Consider the following 26,512-nt stretch of genomic DNA (forward strand, 5'->3'; position numbering starts at 1 on the left):
GATGTGATTCAAGCAGATGGCATTTGTTTCAATAATGATCTGTTTTATCTAACCTGTTTATTTTATCAGCCTTTCTATTCCCAGTCCATTTTGAAATAACTCAATATCTAATGAGACCAGCTCTTCCAGGAGTCCTTTGCAGGTGATCATAGGGCCCAGAAGCTAATACTCACTAGTAGAGAAAGAGGAGACAAGAGGGGTTTTCTTAATCTTTCTTGAAGTCTTAAGGATCTGAGCATTGGCTGTGTAGGGTGTTCCAGAAAGTTGTTCTCCTGTGGAAAAAAAAGAAGAGTTGGTGTTGAGAGGGGGAGAGTGAAAGAGATATAGCAGGTACAATACCTGTTTCTTATTTGACTCTGATGGGACAAATTCTTTCTTCCCATATTCCACAGAATGTAAAATTTTTAAACATCTTTTTGTTCTTTATACAAAAATTATATGATATATGGTATGTGAGTGCATTTTGGATGTTTATTTTATCATAACAGAATGACAAACTCTTGGACTAAATAAGGCTACCGAAGGGAAGGATGCCTGATAGAGGAAAGGTGGAATGAAGTAAAGAACTCACTTGAAAAAAGGGAGCAAAAAGGAGCTATTTGTGATGGGTGTCTTGGGTAAGGAGGCCCAAGGAAAAAGATGAAAGAGGAACTGATTAAAACATTCTGGGAAGTGAACAACTAGATTAATATTTAGATAGCTGTGGAAATAGTATAATAAAGATTTGTATATGGGGTCCTGATAGAGAAAACATAGCTTTACCAGAACAAGTTTGAAATAAAAAAGTTAGACCTGCATATTAGGCCACAGCAAGCAGTATTTGTGACTAAAGCAAACTGCCATTAATCTGCTTTTTTTTTTTTTTTAAATAGTACTTATACTTCTCTCCCTCAGACTAAGTTCACCAAGTTCTTGCCCTCTAGTACAGGGTGCATTCTAAACAATTGAAAATATGAGACTCTAAGTGCTTGCTTAGAGAGGACCTGCAGCACTGATGTGCAGAGAGAAAGACTTCAAATGCAAATTTAAAAATTAAAGTGAAGATAGGGATAGGAACTGACCCTGTTATGGCATTATATGAGGAATTTTCAGATGAGAAAACCCTCCCTACAAATGAAGTTCCATTGAAAGAGGGCTCAAAATCCCGGCCAATTCTTGGTTTTCTATTAGCTTTTTTCCTTGAATTTGACTTCACCATCATCATGCTCTTACACTAGGTACGTCCTTCTCCTCCCCCATTCTTTTCAGCTTCCTTTTATAAGCTGTCTTTCCCTATGAAATTGTAATCTCTTTAAGGGGTCAGCTTATCTTTCTTTTTCTTATTGTATCTGGAGCTTATCACAGTGCCTGTCACGCAATTGGTGCTTAAAAAATGTTTGCTGCATTATATCATATTAAAGAATTGTCTCAAGCACTGAGGAGTTGTATGACTTACCCAAAGTCACACAACCAGATGTGTCAGAGACAAGACCAAGGAAGCAGAAAAGATTGGTAGCAAACAAAGGGTACCTGGCATTTGAGAATATCCATCTCCAACCAATATGGAGAACAGAAATGGCACACTTATCAGGCACTGCTCCATTCAGCAACTTAGGCATAGATACTATATCCTCACATAGATACTAATGGATATTTTCATCTGAGGGAAAGTAATTAATGGACTTTTCCTGTCCAAAAATGCTTGGGGAAAAAGAGAACCAGCAAAACCCCCAACCACTGTTTGTGAGCAAGCCAAGTCCCTTTTCACACTGAACACTTACATTTTCTTTGTCTGAAGAAGAAGTACCTATTGCATCTGTCTTTTGGCAGAAGGAACCTAGAGCACTCGGAGTGCTACACAGCAGCTCTACCTGGAAGAAATTCAAAGGTCATATTTCTAGAGATGCTGACCCATGTACAGCATCCAAGAGCCTATTCTCTGGTTCCTAAATAATTTCCAGCCCCCATCTGATATGAGAAACTAACTTTATAAAAAGCTGATACTCACAGGAATGTATTTCCTAATATGCTGATGATGACATCTGCAAAGAATAAATTAGATATCAGTGAACTCCCCCAAATCAATTTCTTCTTTTATCATTTGGGAAATTCCAAAATTCTTCCTTTTCCTTCTATCCTAAATACTCTGGACCTAATCTAACCATTTCTTGATCATATATGATATCTGAGGGTAAGACTATTTTCAAGAATTATTTTCCCTCATTATTTCATTTGCTAAACCATATGTGTAATGGTCACATGTGTATAAACCTATATCCAATTGCTTGCATTCTCAAAGGGGAGAGTAGGGAGAAAGAAGGGGAGAGAATTTGGAACTCTAAAGTTTTAAAAATCAATGTTAAGAACTGTTCTTACATATAACTGGAAGAAAAAAGTACTAACTTAAAAAAAAAAACCTATATGCATAGATGTCTCAGTGATGAATCAGTCTGAACTCATCTTTTTTTTTTCCTTTTAAATTGGGCCTGTGATATCATTAGTGTAGGAAACATTCCATGAGGAAACTATCAATTCAGGTCACAAGCTGCTCACCAATTTACAGTCTTTAAGAGTTGTCTGAGGCAGAGATAGGTTAAATGACTTCCACAAAGTCATATATTCATTCTTGTCAGGATTTAGAACCTGAATGTAGGTTTTTCTGACCAAAACCAGTTCTCTTCCATTGTCATGCTCTCTCTTATACACTCATCTTATGCAAACACAATTGAGCTACTTTTAAATTTTCATATATTGACATTCTTGTCTATATACTAATCTTTTGTCTGAATTTTTCACATTTTAAACCAAACTTCTTGTACTACATGGTTTGTACATGTAAAACAAATGAGAAAAAAATATGAGATTTTCATAAGTGCTAATAAAAACTCAGTGTAAGTATACAGAAAAATAGTATATAATTCATCTACATAATTCAATGTCAAGCTCTGAAGGGAATCAAACATATCAGTCCCTATGCCCACCACTAAATGGAGTAGCAGCTCAGTGAAATGTAAAGGCTTATAATCAAGGCAGATAAGAGATCTTAGAAATAATTTGGTCCAACCCCCTAATTTTACAACTGAGAAAAAAGGAGGTCCAGACAAATAACATAAATTGCTCAAGGTCACACAGATAGTAAATAGCAGAGACAGATTTTTAACCCAGGTCTTTCTGAATTCAACTTTTTTTTTTTTTTTCATTATAATTACTTTGCATTTGTTGAGAACATCCACATTAAATAGTCAGGGGAGGTCAACTAGAATGTGCTGAGTAACAAGGGCAAAGAAATTGATTAGCTATTAAAATTTACACCAGATAATCCATATGGCAAATACAAATATGACACTGTCCTTCATATCTATGAATAAAAAGATCTATAGTCTTTTCCACACTCAATATATGCTATAATATTTTTCATTTTACAACATTCCTCCAACATCAATATTTTATTATGTCCTGTTTCAGGAGTGGGAAAACTTGAAAAAATAACCTAAAGTGAAAATTTCTTCATTTTACAAAATGCCCAAAAAAGATAAAACTGTCCCATCAATAATTTGGAAAGATTAAAAAAAAATATTGAGAATAAAGGTTATTTAATAAGTTTTCAGGTCAAGTAACTTACAATTCAGTTAGCTGTACTTCCTGAGGTTCTGAAGAATCCAAGTTACCTGTAACCAGTTAAGAAGAGTCAGACTAGCAAAAATCTTTTGACTTAGTGTTTTCAAACTATAGTACTGGGATATATTAATATACTACAAAGATGTCAGTGGCATGTCATAGGCAAGCTAGTTTTCCTCAAACTTAAATTCCTCCTTACTTTGCCCATGTACTATTCTTCTTTCCCCATTGTTAATTTATACCACTGATAATTTTGAATAGGTCCCAAATTAGGAGTTAGTTAATTATAAATAGTCTATTCAGAGGCAGCCTATTTCAAAATAGCCAAACGATCACTATTATTAATTCTGTCATATATAGATCTCCCCCAACTAGTCAACACACATTTTCAGAGACTGAAGTCCCTATACCCTTTAAACATAGCACATCACAAAATGTAAGCTTCTTGACAACAAAGAGTATCTTTTATCTCCAGCATTTAGTATGATACCTGACACAGAACAGACATTTGATCGAATAATTTTCATCATTACCAGATCTCATCTACTATACTTCTTTCCAAGCTAGCCTATTCCAAATGATAAAATTGAAACTATTAAATTATCATCATAAGTAAAAGTTCTAACTAGTCCACTATGCGATTTTCTGATGAGGACAGGAAGTCACCTATACATTCTAAATCTGACAGTAAATCATCAATAATGAGATCTATTGATAACAAAGTATCTTTCAGTCTCAGAGATTAGTACTTACCACAAGAACAGACATTCTATCTTTATATTGATCATCTCAGATTCATTATATAAACTTAGCTCCTAAACTAGATATTCACTGAAAATTGAAATTTCCCATGTTCATCAACAGTCCACAAAAGTTGATACCTCTCCATGGTTATACTACCAAGTTTGATAGGATAGATAAATTATAGAATCTTCTAGAAATCCAGTAATTATAATGGACATTGATAAAATATTTCTCTAGAGGATGACCTCTAAAAGAGCATTGATCCCTTAGTATTTAGAAATTTCTAACTTCATAACAAGTTCACTTCACTGACTTCATTTTCACCATCCTAAGCTTGATCTCTCCTGAGTTGCTACACAAGTTAAAATTTAGATATAATCCTTAGAAACCATATTATTAGACTGATAAAATACTTGAGGCCTTGATAAAGACTTATCCTTTTAGATAAAATTTCTAATTTCTTTGACTTCTTCCTACCAACTTTCTCCATCGTAGTTTCTTCTACAAATTGTAGATATATTAGTAATTATCTAATACTAGATATCTATAATTAAAATCCTTCTATGATTTTTTCTTCTCCATTTCTGAGTCTGTGAGCAGGGCACTCCTCAACATTTGACAAGTCAAGGCAACACTTTGGAGTTTCTCTGTAGTCATTAAAAAAACACACACAAAAACACATACATGAAAAAACAAACATCAAAATCCTTGTTAGAATGGAAGTTCCACAACTTCCACAATACAGGACTTGTGTCAATGTCTTAACATTGTAATACTTCAAAGTCCCTAGTTGAGAGTATCTCTATGTATACTAAATGTACAGATGTTATATGAAAACCAGATTTTGGTAAAACCAAAGAAAAAGGAGAATCTATTTACACAAAAATATTTATAGCCAAACATTAGAAACTAAGGGGTTGCTTTTCTAAGAGGAATATTTAAAACATTATTATATGTGACTATAATGTAATATTTATTATGCCATAAGAAATGATGAAACAGGCAATGTTAGAGGGAACTGCAAAGACTTTTATGAATGAATCCAGGGCAAATGAGCAGAACCAAAAGAATATATGCTGATAATATTATAGAAGAAAACTTTGAATGACACTGGAAGTTTGATCAATACAACGAAGATGAAACATGCTACTTACCTCTTGACAGAGATGTAATGAACTTTAAATGCAGAGACAAAAAAACATACATTTTTAGACATGGAAAATATGAGCATTTATTTTGTTGCATTACATAGATATAGACTGAGAATTTTGCTTTTGTTTTTAATTTGCTCAATGGGAACAGGGAATAGAGGGAAAAATCAATTTAAAAAGGCTTAATTTGAAATCTAAAAATAATTTTTTAAAATGCTCAACAGTGTTCAAAATCATATCATATCATAGTTCTCTCCAAATTTTACAGAACTATCTAAGAACAGAAAAATTGAACTGAATGCCAAGACTAAGGAAAATTCTCTTATCTTCACCATTTTAATAGTTAGTACTTCTTATTTGATTACTAAAAACTCCCCCCAACATCATGATACACCAGAATTCAATTCAATTCAAAACATGAAGGCTTTGCTATGTGCAAGGCACTAGGACAGTCATTGAGGATACAAAGAAAAATGGGGGAATGAAGCCTATCCTCAAAGAGTTTGCATTCTATCAAGAAAAATAAAACATGTATATGATTAAGTTAAAACAATGCATATAAAAGTAATTCCAAGAGAAATAAAACATTAACCACTGAGGGGTTCAGCAAGGCCTTGGTATCTAAGTGGTATCTAAACTATACCTTGAAGGAAAATAGGAATTTCCAAAGGCAGCAGTGAGAAGGGAAAGCATTCTAAAGACAAAACATCTCTGCATAAGGAATGGAATATGCAATGTTATAAATGGAGGCCAGTATGACAGGAATAGAGGTTGCATAAAGGGAAGTAATATTAAATAAAACTGGAATGACTGGTGAACCCCATATTTTAAAAGACCTTTATTGCAAAGCTGAGAATTTTACATTTTATCTTAAGAAGATATAGGATTGGAGATTTTTAAGAAGAGAGTAACAAGATTGGATCTACATATTAGGAATACCAATCTGGCAGATATGAGGAAAATAGAACGAGGATAGAAGAGACCAGAAGAAGGAATAGGTACTATTATATTTGATCTGTCCATCCCAGATAGCAATCATCCTATCTCTCTCCTCCCTTTCACAGCCTTCATCACCTCACACCTAGAATACTGCAACAGCTTTGTGACTGGTCTTCCTGATCTCAAATCTTTCTCCATTCCAGTGCACCTTCCACTGAGCTATCAAAGTGTCTAAAGTGCAGGTGACCATATCATCTCCCTATTCAATAAACTCTAATGATTCCTTATAATGGATCAAGTTAAAACATTTGCCTGGTTGGCTTACAATGCCTTTTTTTTTTTTTGATTTGCATTTTTTTTATTTTGAAGAAAATTTCTTTATAACACTATCCCTTGCACTCGCTTCTGTTCTGACTTTTTCCCTCCCTCCCCTCCACCCGCTCCCCCAGATGGCAAGCAGTCCTATACATGTTAAATATGTCACAGCTTATAATGCCTTTTTAACCTTTCCAGTCTTTTCATACTTCAACCCCATTCCACATACTCTGCAATCCATTAATACTGATCACCTTGCTGACAATTCTTTCCACACTCACACTCCATCTCCCTACTCCATGCATTTTTATTAACTGCTTCTAGTGCCTGGGATTTTCTTCCTCTTCATTTCTGACTCCTGGTTTTTCTCTGAAATTATCAACAATTTACCCTGTAAGTTTATATCTTGTTTGTACATAGTTATTTGTACATTTTCTTTCCCATTAGACTTTGAAGTTCCTTGACAGGAAGGACAGTTTTTGTTTTTCATTGCATCTCCATGGATTAGCACATTGCATGGCACTACAGGAACTTATTATTTGGATGAAGAGAAAGAAGCAAATGAAAGAGTTGCTGCACAGGTAGAATCAACAAAATGTGGCACCTGATTAAATGACTCCAAATATGAGCTATCTGGATCAGCAGACAAATATAACAGTAAAGGGCAGTAATAAAAAATGGATTTACCCTGTCAAAGAACTGAGGTTTCCAGAATCAATAAGGATCTTGTTAGATGGGGTCTTGGGAAGTTCTGAGTAAAATGAAAAGGAAGCATCTTTCTCTAAAAGCAAGTTCAACTTCTCTCTGTAGTTAGACCTAAAGCAGGATCTGAAGGGAGTCCCAGACATGGCCTCAAAGGAACCTTATCCTGGGGGAAAATGAGTCCCTGAAAAATCAAAGAGAAAATGTATTTCAACTGTATATCTACATCACAAGTCATAACCCTCTTCTCCCATGTATTCTCTTTACTCAAATTACCTATCAAGAAGACAGCAACCAATAATAACAGTGGAACCAAAAGGAAAAGTTGAATGCTTCCAGTTACCAAAAATAGATGGGCAACATTGCCAAAGTGGAAAGATCACTGGATTTGATGTCAAAGACCTAAGTTTCAAAAGAAAAAAAAAAAAAAGACAAAGACTATGAGATGAGGACTTGAGTTTCAGTTAGAGGATCCTGCTACTCTGTACTTGTAGGATCTATGGTCTGGTCCCTTCCTCTCTCTGAACTTCAGATTCCCTGCTGGCAAAATAAAAGTAATAACACCTGCTTTACTCCACAAAGATCGTATGAAGAAAGTATATTCTATAAACTCTAAATTGCTACAGTCATTCGACTAGGAACAGAGCACAGAACAAAAGCAAATTCCCTACTGCCCCAAAGAGCTTTCTTCTCTCTAGTGTTTACCTCTTAAGAATCATTCTGCATGCTGTGTGAGGACTCAGCAAAGTATAGCATATAAAAAAATTGAATTAGAAACCAAAGGACCTACTATTTACTATCTGCTATTTCCTATACTTGTGACTTTCACTGAAGTTCAGATTCTCCCTTTGAAAAAAGAAATCGCCTCTACACTGAAAATTGTGTAATTATAATAATCAAGCTTGGCCAAGAGATGAGGAAAAAAATGCATCTCCTTTCTTAGAAAGAGGTTGATGTTCTCCTCCAGCCCAGTGATTCAGGCTTAGAATTAAATGCAATTTAAAATGATTAATAGCAAAAGTTAAAAAGGCTACAGTTCCTAAAATTAAAAAATAGTAATTCAGATTAAAAGATTGGCCCCATCTTATCCTACAAGCTTCCACAAAACAGAAAGAATATACTCTAAAGGATAGACGTTCCACTAAAAAAAAAATCTTCCATACCAACTCCCCATGGGCTGGGCCTCAGGTGGCAAAGAAGCCAAACTGATGATAATCACTAGAATGGCTTCCCCATCTTCTTAATGGGAAATTAGCTCAGCCTACATAGAACAGGTGCTACTTATGCCACAGTGGAGATTGTGGGTGTAAGAACATCGAATACATATGCTGTGAGGCACAATTAATGTATTAGTTTTGTTCTTCTGCCTTCCACAAGGCCCCTACCTGCCTTGCTTTTAACCCTCCATTCCTTAAGTTTCTACCTTTACTTTTTCTTTGTAAAGTTGAAAGTTACTGTTTCTACTATTGAAGGTCAAATAGCTACATAAAAAAATATACATTGTAATATCAAAACACAGTTATATATTTTGAAAGGCTGGAAGAAAAGTGGTTGGTATGGAGTAACATTCATTAGGAGGCTGTCCACACAAATTTATCAGAATTATATAACTAAGAAACAGCTAGATGGCCCAGTGGATAGAGCACTAAACCTGAAGTCAGGAGGAGCTGAGGTCAAATCTGCCATCAGTTCCTAGCTATGTGAAACTGGGCAAATCATTTAATCTCAATTGCCTAAGGAAAAAAATACATGTTTAATTAAAAAGTTTGAAAACTGGCATTTATTTTTCTATGCTTTCTTTGCTGATATACTATATTCTCTTATTGTTTAGCTATTTAAGCTGCTCCTGGCTAACAAAGCCACCAATTTTGTCCTGGGAAAATCCCTTTCCCTGTTTTTTTAGTCCACTGTAGGTAGTACTTTAGTATGTTAGCCATAAGTATTTATTTACGTGCATCTAATCATAACAACTATGAGGAAAGTATGTGATCCTCATTTTTTAGGTATTTTTATAGTATTTTTCCAAATATATGCAAAGATAATTTTCAACATTCATCTTTGCAAAATCTTGTGTTCCAAATTTTTCTTCCTCTCTCAAGACAGCAAGCCATCCAATATAGGCTAAACATATGCAATTCTTCTAAACATATTTTCATATTCCCATGCTGCGCAAGAAAAATATAAGGGGAACATAAGAAGAAATACACAATAAGGGGAAATACACAAGAAAACAAACAAACAACAACAACAACAAAAGGTGAAGATACTATCCTTTGCTCTACATTGTCTCCATAGTTCTTTCTGGATACCACCTTCCATCCCAAATCTATTGGAATTGCCTTGAATCACCTCAATTGCTGAAAAAAGCCACATCCATCATAGTTGGTGATACTTAATAGATTGAGATTCTAAAATAAGAACAGTACTGAGGGAAGCCTGGCTAAACAAAGAAGTACATATACTACTGCATCATTAAAAAAATAATGAATTAAGGAGACTTCGGAGAAGCATGAGATTTATGTAAACCAATGTAGCAAATAAGCAGTACTAGGAAAAATAATATACCCACAACGACTATAACAATATAAAGTTAAAGAAACAAAAGCAGAAAATAAATTATGACCAAGCTTGGACCTACCGAAGGACTGAGAAAATGCAACTTCTCTTTCTTGCAGAGGGGCGGGAACATGGGCTCAGAAAGCTGCACCAGATATCAAAATACACGCAGGATTTATATATAATCAGGAACTTGAATATGTGAGTTTGTAATGGGATCGGCTCCGGAGGGAGAAGGAGGATATATCCGGAAATGGTAGAAAACGATAATTAGTCAAAATATGAGAGAATTGAACTAGATATTAACAGTGATCGTTCACCCGTAAGTAGATATATGCTTTACGTTATTCTATTTAATCCTGACTACAGTGGAAGACAAGTAAACGAGTGTAATGCCCGTTTTACAAATAAGGGCACTGAGGTCTTTCCCCGGGAAAACGAGAAGAGGGATCGGGGATTTTTGAGACCCCTTTCGGTTCTAGAGCTAGGATAGAGCCTCGGCAAACATACCTGCTTCCCCCGGGAAGTGGGAGAGGATGTAGGGAGGAATTAAGTCAAATGCAAAAACAGTTCCGGCGAGATCGGCGCCCCTCCTCCTCACCCGGGTCCCCTAAGGAAATACTGAGAATTCTTACAAGGGGACACTGACAGCCCAACAGCCCACAAAACTTGTACAAAGTTTAAACCTTCCGCCGGCCCTCAGATCTGCGCACGCGCCTCTCGGCCAATTCCTGAGCGCCTCCTGGAAGTCCCGCCTCACGGGCGGCTTTTGACCAATCATCATGCGCCTTCCAGACAATTCCCCCCGCCCCCAGGGTGGCTCAGCCAATCTTCTAGTCCGTAAATTCGCTAGGTAGGGCGTCACTTGCCGCTAGGCAGGACCCCACTCAATGGGACGGGTGAGACTCGGGATTGGGCGCGTCTTCCCAGCAAGCGTGAGAAGGCGGGGGGGCGGGGAGGGAGGTTACGTATACGAGGCTGCGAACCCGTCAATCGAGCTAAACTCCGCCTTCCAGGGAATCGGATCCATGATTGGCTCATGCTCTGGCCATTCATCCCGTCCGCTCCGACCTCACCCTTTCCACGCCTTCCACCCGGGAGATTTAAATCTCCCCTTCTTTCCCCTACTCCTAATCTCGCACTGCCTTTTCTTTATCACTACGCCACCTCACCTGACTAATTTCTTTTGAATGATACCTGGGAAATATCAGGTGAGTTCAGGTGAGAGTTTCTGGGTTTGTTTTTTCCCTCCTGCTTTTTCGCCTTATCTAAGGCATGGACTTCTCACCTTGGTACTCCGTGAGGTGATGGGATAAAACGGAGAATCTGTCTTTGAAACTTCAGGTGTTGAGAAGGGAGAGGTGTGCATTGGGATGTGCAGATTCCCTATTCCTTGCTTGGAAGAGAGCGGAAGAACGAAATGCTTTTCTTGGCTGATACCATTTTCACGTTGGTAATCGGATCTCTTGATTTTGCACTTTTCCATGCTCTAATCAGGCATAGTAATGTGCAAGATTATCTCTGTGTCTCCCTCTCCGAAATTGAAACTGTCTAGGAAGGGATTGTGTCTTATCTGAACTCGATATCCCCCAGAATCTGAACACTGTAGGTGCTTAATATCTAATGTAAATTCCGTTACATTTATTGAAACTCTCAGGATTCTGGAGAGTGTGTTAGAGATTAGTATTGTATCAGATATGGTTTTTTCAAGGATATGTTTCTTTGAGAAAAGCAGAGCAGCCACCTCATCATTCTTATACCTTCTTTACTTATAGAACACATATCTCCCAAAAGAAGATGCTTGAGTTTGGGAATTCTTCCTCTGGAGTGAAGATGGTGAGTGTGGGGGTTGGCACAGAACCCAGCCATGGAAGGTTTAGGTAAGTAATGAAGTCTGGCAGATGGAGTGAATTGGCCTTCAATGTAAATGAGATGTGTTTTTAAATATTTTACATTTTTTTTAAAAGACATTTGTTTCTTCACAGGCAAGAGGTAGAAACAAATGAGATTGTTCTTCGAAGGAGGCAGAAGCAGATAGACTATGGAAAAAGAACAACTGGTTATCAATGCTTCTTGCTTCAAGTCCCTAAGTAAGAGCAGATAGGACATTTATCGTTTGAAGAATGGGAGGAAGTGTCTTTAACACCAAAGCTGCCCTTGATAATTCATATTAGAATGCCCTAAGAAAAATCAGGCAGTTAATCATTTAATCTTGCTATTTTCTAAACATCTTTAAGCATTTTACATAGTGTATAATATTTGTGCTTATATTGTTGATAGCTATCTTTTCTTCCTAGACATTCTCACTACTTGCCTTTCTGCATCCCTATAAAATCTTCCATTTAAAAATGTTTATTAAGCTGAAACTTTTCTAAATTCATCTTCTCATCTCTTAGACTTTGAACATGTTAGTTCATTATTATTTCTTGGTAAGGAAGGCATTTTGGAAGAGTTCAATCTTGTAAGCAGCATGGTCTAGAAGTGGTGGATTTTGCAGCAGAGGACCAGAGTTCAAATTCTGGCCTTATTTACTGTAACCCATGTGATCTTCTGTACAATTCACTTAATCAGCAATTTTTTTAAAGCACCTACTACATGAAGACATGTACATGAAAGTATACAAGGTAATTTTGGGGGGAGGTGGGGGAAATTGAAGGGGATGAAGACTTCAAACAAAAAAATGGCCTTTGAGCTTTGCTTTAAAGGAAATTAGGGATTCTGAGAGGCAGTGGTGAGGTGGGAATACATCTAGTTTGCTAGGAATATAGCTACTACAAAGGCCCAAAGCTTAGTCTTGGCTTCATCTTAGTAAAATGATTTGATCTAAGCAGTCTCTGAATTACAATTCCCGTCCTGTACACCTTTTTAGCTTTTCAATCTGTGAGCTTATAAACACTGTTCTATTGTCAGTGTCTGACACCTGCAAACAATCAATGAACTATGTCTTATCATTCCTGAAGAATTCTTTCTTCAACTAGGTTGATTCTTAACCATGTCAATAATACAGAAACACTGAGTCTCAGCCAGCTATTTATAGGTGTTTTGGGCCATAGTTTAAGATCTTCATTTTAACTCTAGGGCAGCACGGCAGCCAGGACTTCACCCTCAAACACCTGACAAATATCGAAGGTACAGTCGACGTTCCTGGGATGCCCAGATCAGGCAATGGCGACGAGCTCTACATGCTTGGGACCCTCCTAATCAGCCTTTGTTGTATAATGACAATCATGTATGTTTTTCTTGTACCTGGCTACATTGAGTTGTGGGATTTAGGTTCTAAACTTTCTCTTCCTTTGGCAAAGATTAGGAGAGATAACTAGAGCCAAAAATCTCTTAATGGAGTAATTGTAATGATATCTGAATCCTAGCCTAATCCAATCCTTTTTCTTGCTCCCAGTTCTGACAATCTAGTTACATAAAGAGTGAGTCTGAATTGGTCCTGGTTTATTCTGCTCCTGTCTCTTCCCATAATAAAATATATCTCTGCTAGGCAGGGAGTGGAGAATTGTCCAGCTACCATGGATTCAGGCTCTTTGGATGGCTTCTTGGAAGACTGGCTCAATGTTCTGACTCCCTTGTGGAATCTAGATCAAGTCCAAATGAGAGCACAGGTGGGTTTTTCTGATAAGGTTCACAGAAACAGCGGCAAAAAAAAAATTGTCTTTCAGGATGTGGGTATAGTTCATAATATGGTTGGATTAAAGCTGAGTTCAAAGCAGGTATATTATACACTAGAATAAAGAAACTGGGGTGGGATCAGCATGGTAAACTGGAGACACTAGTGATAAGAAGCCAATGGTGTAATGAGAGGAAAGCTTAAATATAGGAAATTTAAGCAAGGGTAGTGGGTAGTAGCCCTAATTTTAGCCTCTGCCCCATAAAGTTACATTATCTACAAGCCTATTACCTTAAACTTTGGAGTAAAAGTGTTTAATGCTTTTACATTCTGATCTCTTCTGAGGTTTTAATTTCATAAAATGTTTGTGATTATTATACTCCTTTTCCCCATTCCGAGAAAAATAAAGACCCTAATGAAAACTGTTTTTCCTTCCAAGCTTAGGCTACCTATTTGAGGAAAACAGGGAGGATACATTTTAATCTACCTCTTGAAAATGCCATCTTTTTCCTCTTTTTAGTTTATTTTGGCTCCTTACTACCTTCCTTCCTTGCCTTTAGCTGGAAGCTACCTGTCAGTGGCTGTACTGCTTGGGGGTCGAAACTACCTACCACTTTCATGTGGTGGGGTGCTGAGAAGAATAGCCTTTATAGGAAGTTGGTTGGGGAGGCTGCTCAGCTTTCTGGGTCAAGACCATCGTTGACCCTTGATGAAGAAAATACCCCCCTTACTTAACTTAGTGTCCCACCTTTGTTTTTTAAAAAAAAAAAAACAAAAAAAAACAAAAAAAACTTGCCAGCCTCCAGTGAAAAACCCTTCTTGGTTAGCTCAAACTTGGGTTAAAATCTCTCCGTTCTCCCTTTGCTCTCTGAGAGCAATGTTGATTCATTCCTTATTTGCCTTGTCAGTCTCAAGTCTCTGCCCCTGACCTTTCCCTCTATTTTAGCTTCTTTCATCTAGGCCTTTCTAAAGGGAGACTGAGTTTTAGGTTTAACAAGCCCCGTTATTTCAGAGCCAGAAATCCTGTGGCTTTAGTGAAAAAATAGTTCTTTCCTCTCCCTGACCACCTCTGCTTTATAGACAAAGCAGGTATTTACAGGATATGATCTCTTCTATACAAAGAATGGGAAAAAAAGAAGCTTGAGAGAGAAAGAGGAGTCCTGCAGACGCCGCCTTTCAAATAGGGGGGAGGAAGAGCTGAGCTTATTATGATGTCATAATCACAACCCAATTACCTCATCCTGCTGTGACTGGGGGGAGGGGGACGGAGGAAGAAGAGAAGAGGCCCAGGCCCGCTGAGTGTGATAAGACATGCAGGCGCGACTTCGGGAGAAAGAAGAAAGGGCACAGGCTGCATCTAAGATCTTGGGACCCAGAAGGAAAATTCAGTCTTCACCCTACTATTTCTCCATCCTCCCCCCCCCCCCTCCCGACTTCAGCCTCACTCCGGCTGCTTATGGTTCTGGAGATCTTTCAAGCAGGCCCCTCCCTCCCTTCCCCCCCCCCAGTCTGGCCCGTATTGGACTACATCTCCCATCGGCCCCTGGGTCTCAGACGAGTCCTTAGCGGCAGGGAAGAGGGGTTTTTTCCAAAACAGTAGCAATATAAGAAGACATAAAAAAATAAACACTGGGATGCGAGGCTTGTTCTTTTAGACTACAGGGCAGGAAAAGGCGGCTCAGGCCGGCCGGATCAGGAACTGTAAGGAGGGGGGCCGAGTTTGTTTACCTCCGTCTGTTCTCCCCACTGGTCCATTAGTTAGTTCATCCCATAGCTGGTCCCTTCCACCTTCCGCAGTTCAGCGGGGGAACTCGGTGGGGAGCAAGACCCCTTTAAGGCTAAGTCTATCAGAGAGAGTAAGTGAAGCACTTTTTCCATCACAAACGTTACTGTTTGCCAACAGTTTCTTGGGAAGTGGAAGAAAACCCCAGGGATTTTTGTCTTTGCATTGGGCTTCGTGGCGGGTTCTGGGAGTGGGCAAGATACCCCCCCCTCTCGGGGAGAGACGCGATTGGTTCGCTCCGGCGTTATTTAAGGGCGCCGTGGGGCGAGTGGCGAGCTCAGAGCTGCTCTGGCTGCGGCCCTGGGAAGGGGACCGAGCTGCGGTAGGTAGCGGGCGGGCGGGCCCTGGGGGCAGATGGCGCTGGGCCCCGGGGCGGAGACCTGAGCTGCCCCTCCTTCCCTCCTTTCCTTCCCTGCAAGCCCCTCCCCGCGGCCTGGCTTTGCAGGCCGCGCCGTTGCGGGGAGCCCGGGATTGGTGGGGGAGGGGGGCCGCTAGAGCGCTGTGTCCCCAGACCCCCCTCCCTTTCCCCAAAACTCCTTTACGGGCCCGGGTCCCAAGCCAGAAGGCTGGCGTTAGGGGGCGGGTAGTGACTCCCCTGACGTCATCCGCCCCCACCCCCACGGGTTCATAGGTCACTTAATGCCCCGCCCGTGGATAAAGGCAGTGGCTACTCAGGGATGGGGAGTGGGAGGGGGTGGCGTATAGTCTTATTGTGGGTGAAGGAGGACGGGTGGACTGCACTTATGACACCTACTCTCTGGTTATACGAGGGCCATGGAGAAGGAAAAACTCCCCCACTATCTCTGCCGTTGTTTTTATTCAGACTAACCCCAAGCTTCCGAAGGAAGTGGGAGTAATTGAGGGAGGCCTACGGTCCCCCGAAAATCTCCCGCCAATCTGTCCCACTGAACTAAGTCGGTCTACCCCCAAGAGAGACTTTTGCTTTTCAGCTCTGGCACAGTGTTTCTCAGATCCAAATAGCCAATCAGTGGTCACTTAGATCTTTGGGGAGTGAGTGAGGCAGTAGCAGTGCCCCATTTGGGGAGAAGACAGGAAAGTGTGTGTGGGGAGGGTACGGTTGTGAGAGGGCTGGCCCTGATGGGTGCCTAAGAGGCCAAAGCCAGCTGCTTCCTCCCGAAAGGGCTTTCTTTGCTCCTTGCCAGTTGTTAGGCTGAGAAGTTTTAACTTGTTTAGTGTGGGTTCAGGGCTTTCTTTATTCTGCAGTTAGATAAGGGTAAGGAAAGAGCCAAGACTAAGCCTGCTAATGCTTTAAACACGAATGCCTAAACTAGGCATTCTTGAAGTTAGATTGCCTTCTTTGTATCTTGGTTCAATTGTTTCAGATTCCTTCTCCCCAACCCCCCACAAATATATACTTTGTTTTAAGAAATGTAGGATCCAAAACATCAATTAATGTTGCATTATTGCAGTAACTCTTGTATATGACCACATTTCAGCGATTAAAATGCAGAAAATATTAAATCATCCTTTTCATTTGATTATAGAGAGAATTAACTTTACTCTTTGGAGCAAATCTTAAGATCCGCTTGGAAATGACTGTCTCACATTGTAAATGTGAGTCTTAATGCAACTATGTACCCTTTTCCATTATGGATCTCCAAAAGAACAGCTTTAAGAAATTAAGAGCATGAAGTGTGATAGAGCTTGAGTTTTAATAGGGGGAGCTGAGGAGAAATTACAGTTTATGATTTCTGTTATGGTTTGTTTTTTTTTTTTTTTTTTTTTGAAAAGCTTAGAGAACTTTCCCTGATGTCTCAGGAAACTCATTGTCTTTCCATGAGATGGAAATGAATTAGAGAGTATTCTCCTCATTTTACAGAAGAAAAAGTCACAAAATAACTTGCCCTCAAGGTCACTTAAAAAGCAAAGTTTGTCACATACAAGCAGTGCTCCTTTAGACTTATGTGAGTACACGAGTACAAGTGAATGAATGAGTGAATGGTGTCCAGCCAGAAAGGTAGAGCAGATTGCCTTCTGCATCTTAATGATGTCATCACTCCCAGCATCCCTAGGCTTTGTGGTGCATTGAACAGGAAGAGTGAGAGATGATACTCTGCTGGACTCCTGAAATGATTCCTTGAATTTATTGTTCAAAAAAACTCAAATTGCTTTTATCCCTTATCTTAGTTGCCAATCTGCTATTCTCCATTTTAATTATGAAGAAACTGAGGCCCATAGAGAGAGTGATGTTATTTGCCTGTGATTCATATAGCAAGTGAGGTTAGAATTGGTTTAACAAGTTCTATTAGAATAAATTTTGTGCTTTAGAAGACTGTATTATCCTCTAGGTCATTCCTAAAAATGCATAAACAGAAGCCAGGACTAGGTTACCATTTCTCTTTCAATCCAGCAAAAGTCCCACAACTATTGTGAATTCTGAGCCTACAGTTAAATATACGTAGTAATGTTCCTTAGAACTCTTTATCAGGAAATTGCTTTGCTATCAGTATGTATTGTATATCCTTTGAGCCAGAGCAGCCCCAAAATAGAGAAAATTGAGGTCATGTAGATCTGTCAGATTTAAGTGGGATTGTATTTGTTCTTGCCAGTTTTGGGGTTTAGGAGTTTTCATTCAAAAAATTTTAAAAGGCACATAGTAAACATGATCATTATGTCAGGAAACAATTTCTTAGTACCTCAAATTGAATACAATCTGTTCTGCAAAAACAAACAAAAAAAATCCCACTATTTTATCCTCTTCTCTGTAGTTTAGGCATATTAGGAAAGAATACTTCTCTAGTACAAGCGAAATTTCTTGGCCATTGGTTTCATTGCCTTTGAAAGAAAACATTCTAACTTCCCATCTGACTGAACAAACAAACTTTGGCTATACTAGTCTGACCCCCTAGCAGTTGGCACCCCATTCAGTTCTTATGTTGCTTTTTGTTGAATCTAATATTTTGTATCACTTATAATATTTGTATATTTCACATCCTTGTTGCAAGACTGTAAGTTCCTTGAGGGTAGGAAATTCTTTTGTTTAAACTTTGTATTATCCCCAGCAACCTCTAGAAGCCACTCAGTAAGTCTGATACATACTAAGTTGAAAGTTGAAAAAAATGTTAGCAAGAGACTGAAATGGGAATGACCACTTGGGTGTCCAATTCTTTACCAAAGTTGATAGCAATAAAATGTGTTTATGCTGCAGGCCTACTCAGATAATACAAAAACAAAACTTAATTAACTTAGATGGGAATATAATAGACCAGAAATACATATTCTCTAATATTGGTGGTAGGGAGCTTGGTCCTTGTATACCTTGCAGATTTCAGCAGGCATGAATCAAGTGAGAATTCCCGGCAATGCTAGAACAGTGATGGAGTGGCAGAAGGGGACTCAGAAGTGAGGCGGTTAAAGGTCACAAAAGAAGATACAGGAGACGTTCAACTTCTCCACTCAAGTTCTGCCTCTTGGGGAGAATCATGATAACGTTGATTACTGAGCAACTACAGAAGCAGAGTTTGGAGGAATTGAAATGCACATGCTTCAGGATCAGTTTGGTAAAAAAAAAAAAAAAAAAGTTTCCCTCCATATGCCCCACTTTTCCCCATTCTTTAAGTCTTTAGGAATAGTCTTTCGTAGTATCTTGTTCATCACTTCATGCTGCATGCTGTTTGCAGTCTCTGGATTAAAAGAGCTATCTAGATGAAAATTGACCTAGGAAGGGGAAATGCTTTAACCATGTACCTAGGAGTGAGAACTTTGTTTAGATTGTGGGGGAATTCTGTTGCTTGCTTTGACTCTAAGTTGAGGTGAGGAATAAGTTATTTGGTGGGGGAGGGAAGGAATGATCTGGTTTAATATCCAGACTCTCTTGTATCACATGAAATGTTTTGAGCCATATAGCTAGCTGGGGGCTTAGGCAGAGATTCTTCAGTGTGTCTTGATTTCCTGTTCTGCTTTCTTTAATTAAAGCCTTTGCCTGATCATTCTGACGTCTCTACCTGTGGGGACCCTTTCCAGCTTGTTTCTGGTAAGATCAAGAGTAATTTTTGATGTGTTGTCACACATGTCCTGTTTGCATGATACTCTGCATTGAATAATGACTGATTAGTGACTTAGATATATGCTCCTTTCTGACATTGGCTGAGTCTGCCCACACTTTGAAAGGTCCAAGGGACAGTGCAGCTTTTGATTCAGAGATTTCAACATGTATTTGTTTTCCATTTGTTTTGCATTCTGGAGTACTTAGAAGGATGTGAGGAGCTTGACTTATTCTGCAGAAGTGGTTTGTCTGTAAGTTTAGAATTCTCCCACTTTTGTTATTCTTTTTCCTGGATAATGTGGCCAGGGAAACAAAGAAAATACTACTTGAGATATATATATATGCTCCTTGAGGTCAGGGACTGTTTCATTTTTGGTGTTGTATCCCTTGTATGGCAGAGTGTCTTGATAATATAGCATTTGCTCAGTGTTTGTTGGCTTGAATTGAATTTTGTTTCTGCTGGCAATGACCCTGTAAATTCCACGTACCTTGTAAGAAAAAAAGAAATAACTTATGGGTTGACCTATTAAAAAGGACTAGCTAGGCTAGATATCTGAGGCAGATAATTCCCAAGAAGAAGACATATGGTTGGAGAAGGTTTCGTTCAACTTTATCCCAACTGTGCACTGGTATCCTTAGAAGGAACAGTAGAGAAAGTTATAAAGTATATTGTATATTTCAGAAAGAGGTGGAATTAGAGAAGAGATCAGAAATATTTCTATGTGTTCTGTTCATTTCTCTTAGGGATTTGATTTTGCAATCATTTAGCAATTTGATTTCTCTGGTTTGGCAGAAAAGGAATGATTTAAAATCTGTTTTTTTTTTAATGTCTTCCAGAAGGTGCTTCCTGGAGGGGTCTGCCCCCCTGTCCCTGTGCCGGGCTCAAGGACAGCCTTAGTCTCAGCTATCATCACTCTAGTCTGAGTTTGCACTTCAAACCTCCAAGCCGGGGAGGCTCCCCACAGGAGAAACCTCTCTGCCAGGGCCTTTCCCCAGAATCTTCAGGCTCAGAGAAAGTTCCTGTCCCTCCTGCTCCTCCATCCAAGCGGCATTGTCGCTCTCTATCAGTACCTGTGGACTTGTCTCGATGGCAGCCTGTTTGGCGGCCTGTTCCTTCCAAGTTGTGGACTCCTATCAAGCGTCAAGGCAGTAATGGAGGAGTGGGTGGGCCACTGGTACCGCATCAGAGCTCCCCCAAGCGGGTCTCCAGCCTCAGGTTCCTCCAAGCCCCGAGTGCCTCTCTTCAGTGTGTCAAGGCCAACAACAGATCCTGCAGCCCACCTTTCTTCAGTTTGGCCCTGACCCATCATGATTCCCCAAGACCCTGTGCTGCATCCCCTCCCAGTGGATCATGGGAGAGTGATCATGAGCCCCTATCCCCTTTCCCTCCACAGCGTCGCTTCTCCTTGTCCCCCATCCTCATCCCACAGGCAGGCAGGTTCCTGCCCTCTGCCCGGAGTTCCCCTTCCTCTTCCCCAGAGCTGACCTGGCGACTCCATGGTCTTCCCCGAAGCCGATCGCAGCCTTGTGACCTGGATGCACGAAAGGGTGGGGTCAAACGGCGTCATGATGATGACCCAAGGCGTCTGCGACCCTCTCTGGACTTCGATAAGATGAATCAGGTGGGGCTGACGGGGATAAGGGAGCTTGGGGGAATCTACTCTGCTCCCACCCTTGAGTCAGCCCCCTTTCCCTCTTAACTCCCTCCCCAAGCACCAAAAGAGCTCTGAGGCAGGGGCGCTCCCTAAGATCCTTCTCTGAGTTTTTCCTGTCCTAGGGGTTTGGCAAAACCCAGGAAATATTGAACCATTGAGATAAGTACCTGAACTGGATCATTCTGGTATATCTTCCTTTTATTTCCCTTTGCCTTCTACCAACCTTTCCCATCCCACATTTCCCAGCTTTCACAAAGAACGTTGGTGGTAAGAGAACCAAAATCCATAATTCCCCCCCACATTTCCAAGGTTTTACCACTTCTACCTCACAGCCTCTCTCAAGTGAAAAAAAAAAAAAGGTAGGAAATCTTTCCCTAAGGCTTCATAGCAGCAGCTTGAAACCATTGAGTGGTTTAGGACACCTGAAACAGGTCTATGAGCAAGCACTTTGGGATAGGCAGGCTTGGTACATGTGTCTTTGAAAGTCTCTGAAGCTTAATTTTGGGAGAGGTTGCCTCAGACAGGAGGGGAGTAGGAGAGTAAAAGACCTTATGTGGTTGGGCTGTTTGCCCATTAGAACAGAAGACTGATAACTTGCACTCATGCTCTGGGGATTCCCTTGGTTGGGAGGTAGGGACAGAGCAATGTTGCCTTTGTATTCTTAACTTTTGTCGTTTGTTTGACAGAAACCGTATTCAGGAGGTCTCTGTCTCATAGATACAGCCCAGGAAGGCAACAGCATCTCCCCACCGTGGTTCATGGCCTGTAGCCCTGCACCCCTCTCTGCCTCGTGCAGCCCCCTTGGTGGCTACTCCCAGGTTCTGAGTGAAAGCGAAGAGGAAGAAGAGGGGACCAGGAGGTGGGATCGATCCCTTTTTACCAAGCGGACACTCTGCCAGCAGGACTTTGGGGACCTGGACTTGAATCTGATTGAGGAAAACTAGAGCTGAGAAGCTGCTTCTTGGGGGGAAAGCAAACTTCATGTCTACTAACAAGTGATGAGGCCTCCAGGCCAGAGACTAAACCTGGGAACTGGGGTGAGTTGAGGGCTCCAGTTCTGGGCAGCTGGGAAACAGCACGCACCATGAAGCTCCACAGTGCAAACCCAACAGTTCAATATGAGGAGCTGAGGAGCTGATTTTGGTTGTAGGAAAGCAAAGGGGTCAGATGGTACAGAGTTCAACTTCTGTTGAAAGTCTTTAGCTAAAATCTGAGAAGAGCTACTGTGGGTGTTATCAAAAGAACAGTGGGATGAAGTCTAGAGGAGGGCTTTGTGGTCCCATGTTTCTGTATAGGAATGGTTCACAAACTTCTTTGACTTGAGGGATCTGTCAGGTCTTAGAATTTGGCCAAGATGACAGATGATCTGTGTGTGGGGTATGTGTGGGGATATGACAGGTGTGTGTGTGAGCAGTCCCAGGGAAAATGTGGCTAGCCCATCTTGGAGTGTCAAGTGGTTTCAAGTGGTATATAAGATCCCAAGTTATAATGAAAAATTAGGGGAAAATCTCTAAATGGGAGAAATGAGGACCCTGACCAGGGTACCCTCCTTCCAATTCCATTCTTTCCTAACTGGTCATGTGCTGGTATATGGTCAACTGTCCCTCTGGTTCACTATGATTCTATTTTGGGTGGAAGCTTTTTCTTTGGAGGGGGGGGCTGTCCTAAAGTTGGGGACTCACAGAGATGTCTCCTGTGGGACATCTGTATTGTCCTTAAAACGTGCTATTATCCTCCCAACTCTGGAATAGTACCAGCTGTTGGGGGTAAGTATATCCTGTTTGGTCAAAGCCAATCTTTTGATCCCAGTCAGAATGGTTTTAATATTCTGCTCCCCAGCCCATCTTTGTATACACAACTGGTAAATGTGGGGGAGGGATGTTGAAGAGGAACAGTGGCTATGATAACCCTGCATGTTCATTTCTCCCTTTATCCCTACTTAGAGAAAGGTGTCTGCCATAGATACCTTTTCTCTCTGACCTTCCCCCATCCTCCACCCTACCCCTGTCGTTAGTCTGGGAGAGGGAAGCTTGGGAAGGCACCCCTTCCTGTTCCAGATCAGATTCACCGGTCTCCATCTTCACCAAGAATTGATGAGCACAGCAGCAGGAGGAGTGACAGCAGGTCCCAGCTGGCTTGGGTGAGCTCACCACATCACAAACATGTGAAAGCAGATGGGGAGGACAAAGTGGGAGGTTATGGGTGGGAGAAATCACTCTTAGACCCAAGCCTAACCTGGCCCAATTGCTAAGTTTGACTCCTAGAAAGAATTGGCATTATGTTGGATTATACTAAATTCCTTTGAGGAAATGTTACTGTTTCTAATTGGCCCTGGGATATAATAGGGAGGTTGGGACTCACTGAGAAAATTAATTGGCTGGATATTTTGTAGCGAAACCTGTGAAAAACAGTTGGGATTTTTTTGTTTGTTTGTTTTGTATTATTTCTATCCAGTGACCTGAGCCAGAGCATCAGGCCCTGTTGGTAGTGGTGAGACTTTAAGGGCTATGCTGGTGACAGTGGGTATCACCTTTCTCTGCTGCTGTACCTGCTACCACAGTTGCTAAGTAGGTAGTTTATCCAGTATTTGGCTGGACCTAACATAGAACCCTGCCTTTCCTATTATAGGTATGGGGGGAATGTCTGTTGCCTCTTTCAGTTACTAGGATGTTCTAGGGGGTTTTTCCTGGGTCCTCATCTCTGGAGGCTTTGTATGGGTTTGAACCTGCTGTTTTTTCTGCTTCTCACATTCCCATAATAGTTACACCAATGAAAGATGCTGACTATTGGGATCTAAGGGATCCTATAGTAGGTGCTAAAAGGGCCTTGCTGAACTGGGCATGACTACTGAGGTTCCTTCCCTTCTGTCTCTTCACCATCCATACCAATTTCATCTACACCTGAAGCTTTCTACATTCTTGAATGTATCCTGGCTGTAGATGGAGGTGTAAACCTGATAAAAGACTGGGAAATACAATACTGGAGATTGTCAGTCCTTTGTTTCTTTCTTTCCTGCTTTTGTTTCTTCCTGCTTTTCTCCTTCAGGTCAAAATTTCTTCTAGCCCAGGCTTCACTATTTTCAGTATCACATCCCTATCTCACTACCTAGGGAGTGCTTTTCTTCTGTTGGTGACTGTCAGCTTAAATCTTCTGGTCTCTTCTTTTGAAGGGAGATACCAACTAGTGAAGGAGAAGGGCTGAACTCAATAATTTGCATCCTTGATCTGGCTCTCCTGTTGCCTTAGGGGGTATATTCAACTAAGGGAAAAGTCTATAGGAGTTTAAAATTGAAGAGCTTGAACGTGTTTATATGAAATCTACTGGAACCACTTGCCCCAGGACGAGTCTTTTAAAGAATAGGTGGATTTTACTTTAGTGAATATATTCCTGAAAAATTTGTGTAACCTGGATCCAAATGTTTTAAATATACTAAAGGAAGTTCACATTTTTAAAGCATCCTGAAGCCAACTTTTGTCCCAAAAAAACAAAACTCCCATCCAAGTTAATCTTATTTTGTAAATCTAGATTTTTCACATATTGGGTTTGCCTAACATAGGGATACCCTTGTGCCAGATTTATAATCGGTATTGTTGGGTGGAAGTCTCCATCTGTGATGTGTTGGGTTGTTTGGCTGACCCATGGGTGAGTATTTCTATGTGTGACTGAAGCTGTTGTAAGACTGGTGCTTTCATCCTCCTCAATCCTCCTGTCCCCTGGTAACTGCCCAGCAGCAATTCCTGCTGCCGTGTACACTTCCACCTGCTGCCAAAGTCCCTGTGCTAATGGGATTAAAACCCACACAACAAAAGAAAATTTTGGTAACTTTGTTTTATATTAAAAGAAAAAAGTCTGTGTGTATTAAACATGAGGTCCTGCCTCTGTGGCTGTGTTTGAAAAAAATAAAGTTTTATTAGAATAAGTTTTTCCCAAGCATCCCTTGTGGGCTGCAGTGTCTTTGTCCCTTCCCAGTTTCTCCTTCTTCTTCCTCAGTATCAGAGAACAAAGGATGTGTTGTATTTTACTTATAATGATACTACTCCTTTTCTGTCCTCAGATCCTTCTGTAACTTCAGTTTGTAGGAGCAGTGACCAAAGATAAGTTATTTGCACCTTTCTGCCCCAGGCTTTGCTTTTCCAAGATTTTGTTTTTTGTTGATGTTAGTATATTCTTCCTTACTCCATATTTTTTATCTTTTTGCCTTATCTTCCCTATTGTCATGCCTGGCTACAGCTGGTAGAGATGAATGTTTCCTTACCCCATGAGGACTGTTTGATTGTACAGAGATAGAGGGAATGGAGTCCTCCATCCAAGAAGTAGAACTACTATTGGCACTCTTTCGTTTTCTGAGAGTGTTACTTGATTACAGTGAAATCTCATGACAATGGAGAAATTATCAAAATTAAAACACCAAAAGTACAAATAGGTTTGTTTTTTTTTTGTTTTTTTTTTTTGGCCATCTTGGGAGCATTGATTTTGAAATGGCTGTTATTTGTCCCATATTAAACAAAAAGTTCTGTCTTATAGTAAGGGTATTTAACCTCCTGATTCCTCAATTTGTAGTATTAGTATGTTGAAGAAAATTTAGTGATCCTTTGGTGCAGAACCCCTTTGGGCTTTTTAGCCTTTAGTTCTTGATTCTGTTCTGACTTAGCAAGTCCTGAGATTCAAGTTTTGCTTAGATTTTATCCTAAGTTCCAGTCTGAATTGGTGGTACTTGCTCAAGAATGGGGTGGGGTGGTTAATTATTAATATTTTAAGGATATGGAATTTCTTGGATTATTTCAAACAATATGCTTTGAAACTGATGAAAGCTCGAAATAAATGGAGTTGCATGGAATAACCAATAGTGAAAACAGAATAATATGGCATGCAGCTGACTATGCCTGGCTTGCAATGGCAGGAAAACAGCAAAAATATAAAAGCTGGGCTGAACTATGCAATAGTAGTCTCTGCTTGGATTTTTTTTTAAACATCTCTAGCTCTTGTTTTCTGAGAGAGTTAACAAAAAGAGGTGTGATTGTAACAAAAGGGTTATGAGGACAAAAAAATGAGTAGTGTACTGAATTTTTTCAACAAAGGAGCATTTCATTTGAAGGATTGGATTACCTAACCCAAGAAATAAGGAGACTTACATTTTTAGGCATTTGTTCCAATAATACTTAACTAATTCAACTACTAATAGACGCTCATCTTGTTTTGGTGAAAATTTGAGGACATGATTGTTTTCCCTATTTTTCCTTTCACTACTGAATTAGAGAAAGGATGATTTCTCTTATTTGTAGCAATAGTTCTGGTTATGGTAGCTAAGGATTGTATCATCTTTCTTCCACCAATGTTTCCCTTCATTAATTAGAGCATCATATGGAAAGTGGCTCTATTAATATTAATGTTGGCTAAAGGGCCAATGGGCCCTAAGTGTGAATCTAGACCAGACAGCTGAAGGAAAAC

The 26,512-nt window shown here is 40.0% G+C and overlaps 4 protein-coding genes and 1 long non-coding RNA gene across 10 annotated transcripts in view; 3 read left to right on the forward strand and 2 right to left on the reverse strand.

Annotated features, from left to right (window-relative positions):
* Window positions 1-3,657, reverse strand: part of CDC25C (cell division cycle 25C) — a gene marked incomplete at its 5' end in the record, with an annotated part of 30,552 nt that extends 26,895 nt beyond the window's left edge. The window contains 4 exons of the mRNA XM_031949303.1: window positions 174-272; window positions 1,761-1,850; window positions 1,988-2,021; window positions 3,602-3,657. Of these exons, the coding sequence (XP_031805163.1) occupies window positions 174-272; window positions 1,761-1,850; window positions 1,988-2,021; window positions 3,602-3,657 (279 nt within the window). The remainder of the gene's footprint in view (window positions 1-173; window positions 273-1,760; window positions 1,851-1,987; window positions 2,022-3,601) is intronic.
* A 1,294-nt stretch (window positions 3,658-4,951) lies between these two features.
* Window positions 4,952-10,930, reverse strand: LOC116421630. 3 transcript variants are annotated; one of them, XR_004232111.1, is made up of 5 exons: window positions 10,515-10,930; window positions 10,087-10,196; window positions 7,725-7,850; window positions 7,434-7,632; window positions 4,952-4,988 (listed from the first exon to the last, which is right to left on the reverse strand). It is a non-coding gene; the product is annotated as an uncharacterized LOC116421630 (long non-coding RNA). The 3 variants fall into 3 exon arrangements; XR_004232112.1 differs by having other exon boundaries at window positions 10,087-10,149; window positions 10,515-10,922; XR_004232110.1 differs by having other exon boundaries at window positions 10,087-10,810.
* Window positions 10,931-10,955: 25 nt separating this feature from the next.
* LOC111721096 (oocyte-specific histone RNA stem-loop-binding protein 2-like) lies at window positions 10,956-14,580 on the forward strand. The gene is given in 8 exon segments (XM_031949304.1): window positions 10,956-11,215; window positions 11,780-11,884; window positions 11,990-12,094; window positions 13,083-13,233; window positions 13,499-13,556; window positions 13,559-13,615; window positions 14,181-14,243; window positions 14,567-14,580. Coding segments are annotated over 7 exon segments (531 nt in total). The 5' UTR covers window positions 10,956-11,215; window positions 11,780-11,801.
* An 823-nt stretch (window positions 14,581-15,403) lies between these two features.
* On the forward strand, window positions 15,404-25,633 carry FAM53C (family with sequence similarity 53 member C). Of its 4 annotated transcripts, none has more exons than XM_031953348.1 (5): window positions 15,404-15,476; window positions 18,690-18,924; window positions 19,340-19,397; window positions 20,247-21,031; window positions 21,751-25,633. In XM_031953348.1, exons 2-5 carry the CDS (start codon window positions 18,847-18,849, stop codon window positions 22,006-22,008), a joined length of 1,179 nt encoding a protein of 392 aa, XP_031809208.1. In that variant the 5' UTR covers window positions 15,404-15,476; window positions 18,690-18,846; the 3' UTR covers window positions 22,009-25,633. The 4 variants fall into 4 exon arrangements, with proteins under 4 accessions (XP_031809208.1, XP_031809205.1, XP_031809206.1 ...); XM_031953345.1 differs by lacking the exon at window positions 15,404-15,476 and adding an exon at window positions 15,662-15,725; XM_031953346.1 differs by lacking the exon at window positions 15,404-15,476 and adding an exon at window positions 15,668-15,725 and having other exon boundaries at window positions 18,663-18,924.
* The window catches only part of KDM3B (lysine demethylase 3B), a 59,911-nt gene continuing 56,532 nt past the window's right edge, over window positions 23,134-26,512 (forward strand). Inside the window, exon 1 of the mRNA XM_031953344.1 lies at window positions 23,134-23,204. The gene's annotated coding sequence lies outside the window, so the exon portion shown is untranslated. The remainder of the gene's footprint in view (window positions 23,205-26,512) is intronic.

Source organism: Sarcophilus harrisii, chromosome 2 (assembly GCF_902635505.1).
Source record: "Sarcophilus harrisii chromosome 2, mSarHar1.11, whole genome shotgun sequence".
NCBI classification, from domain to species: Eukaryota; Metazoa; Chordata; class Mammalia; order Dasyuromorphia; family Dasyuridae; genus Sarcophilus; species Sarcophilus harrisii.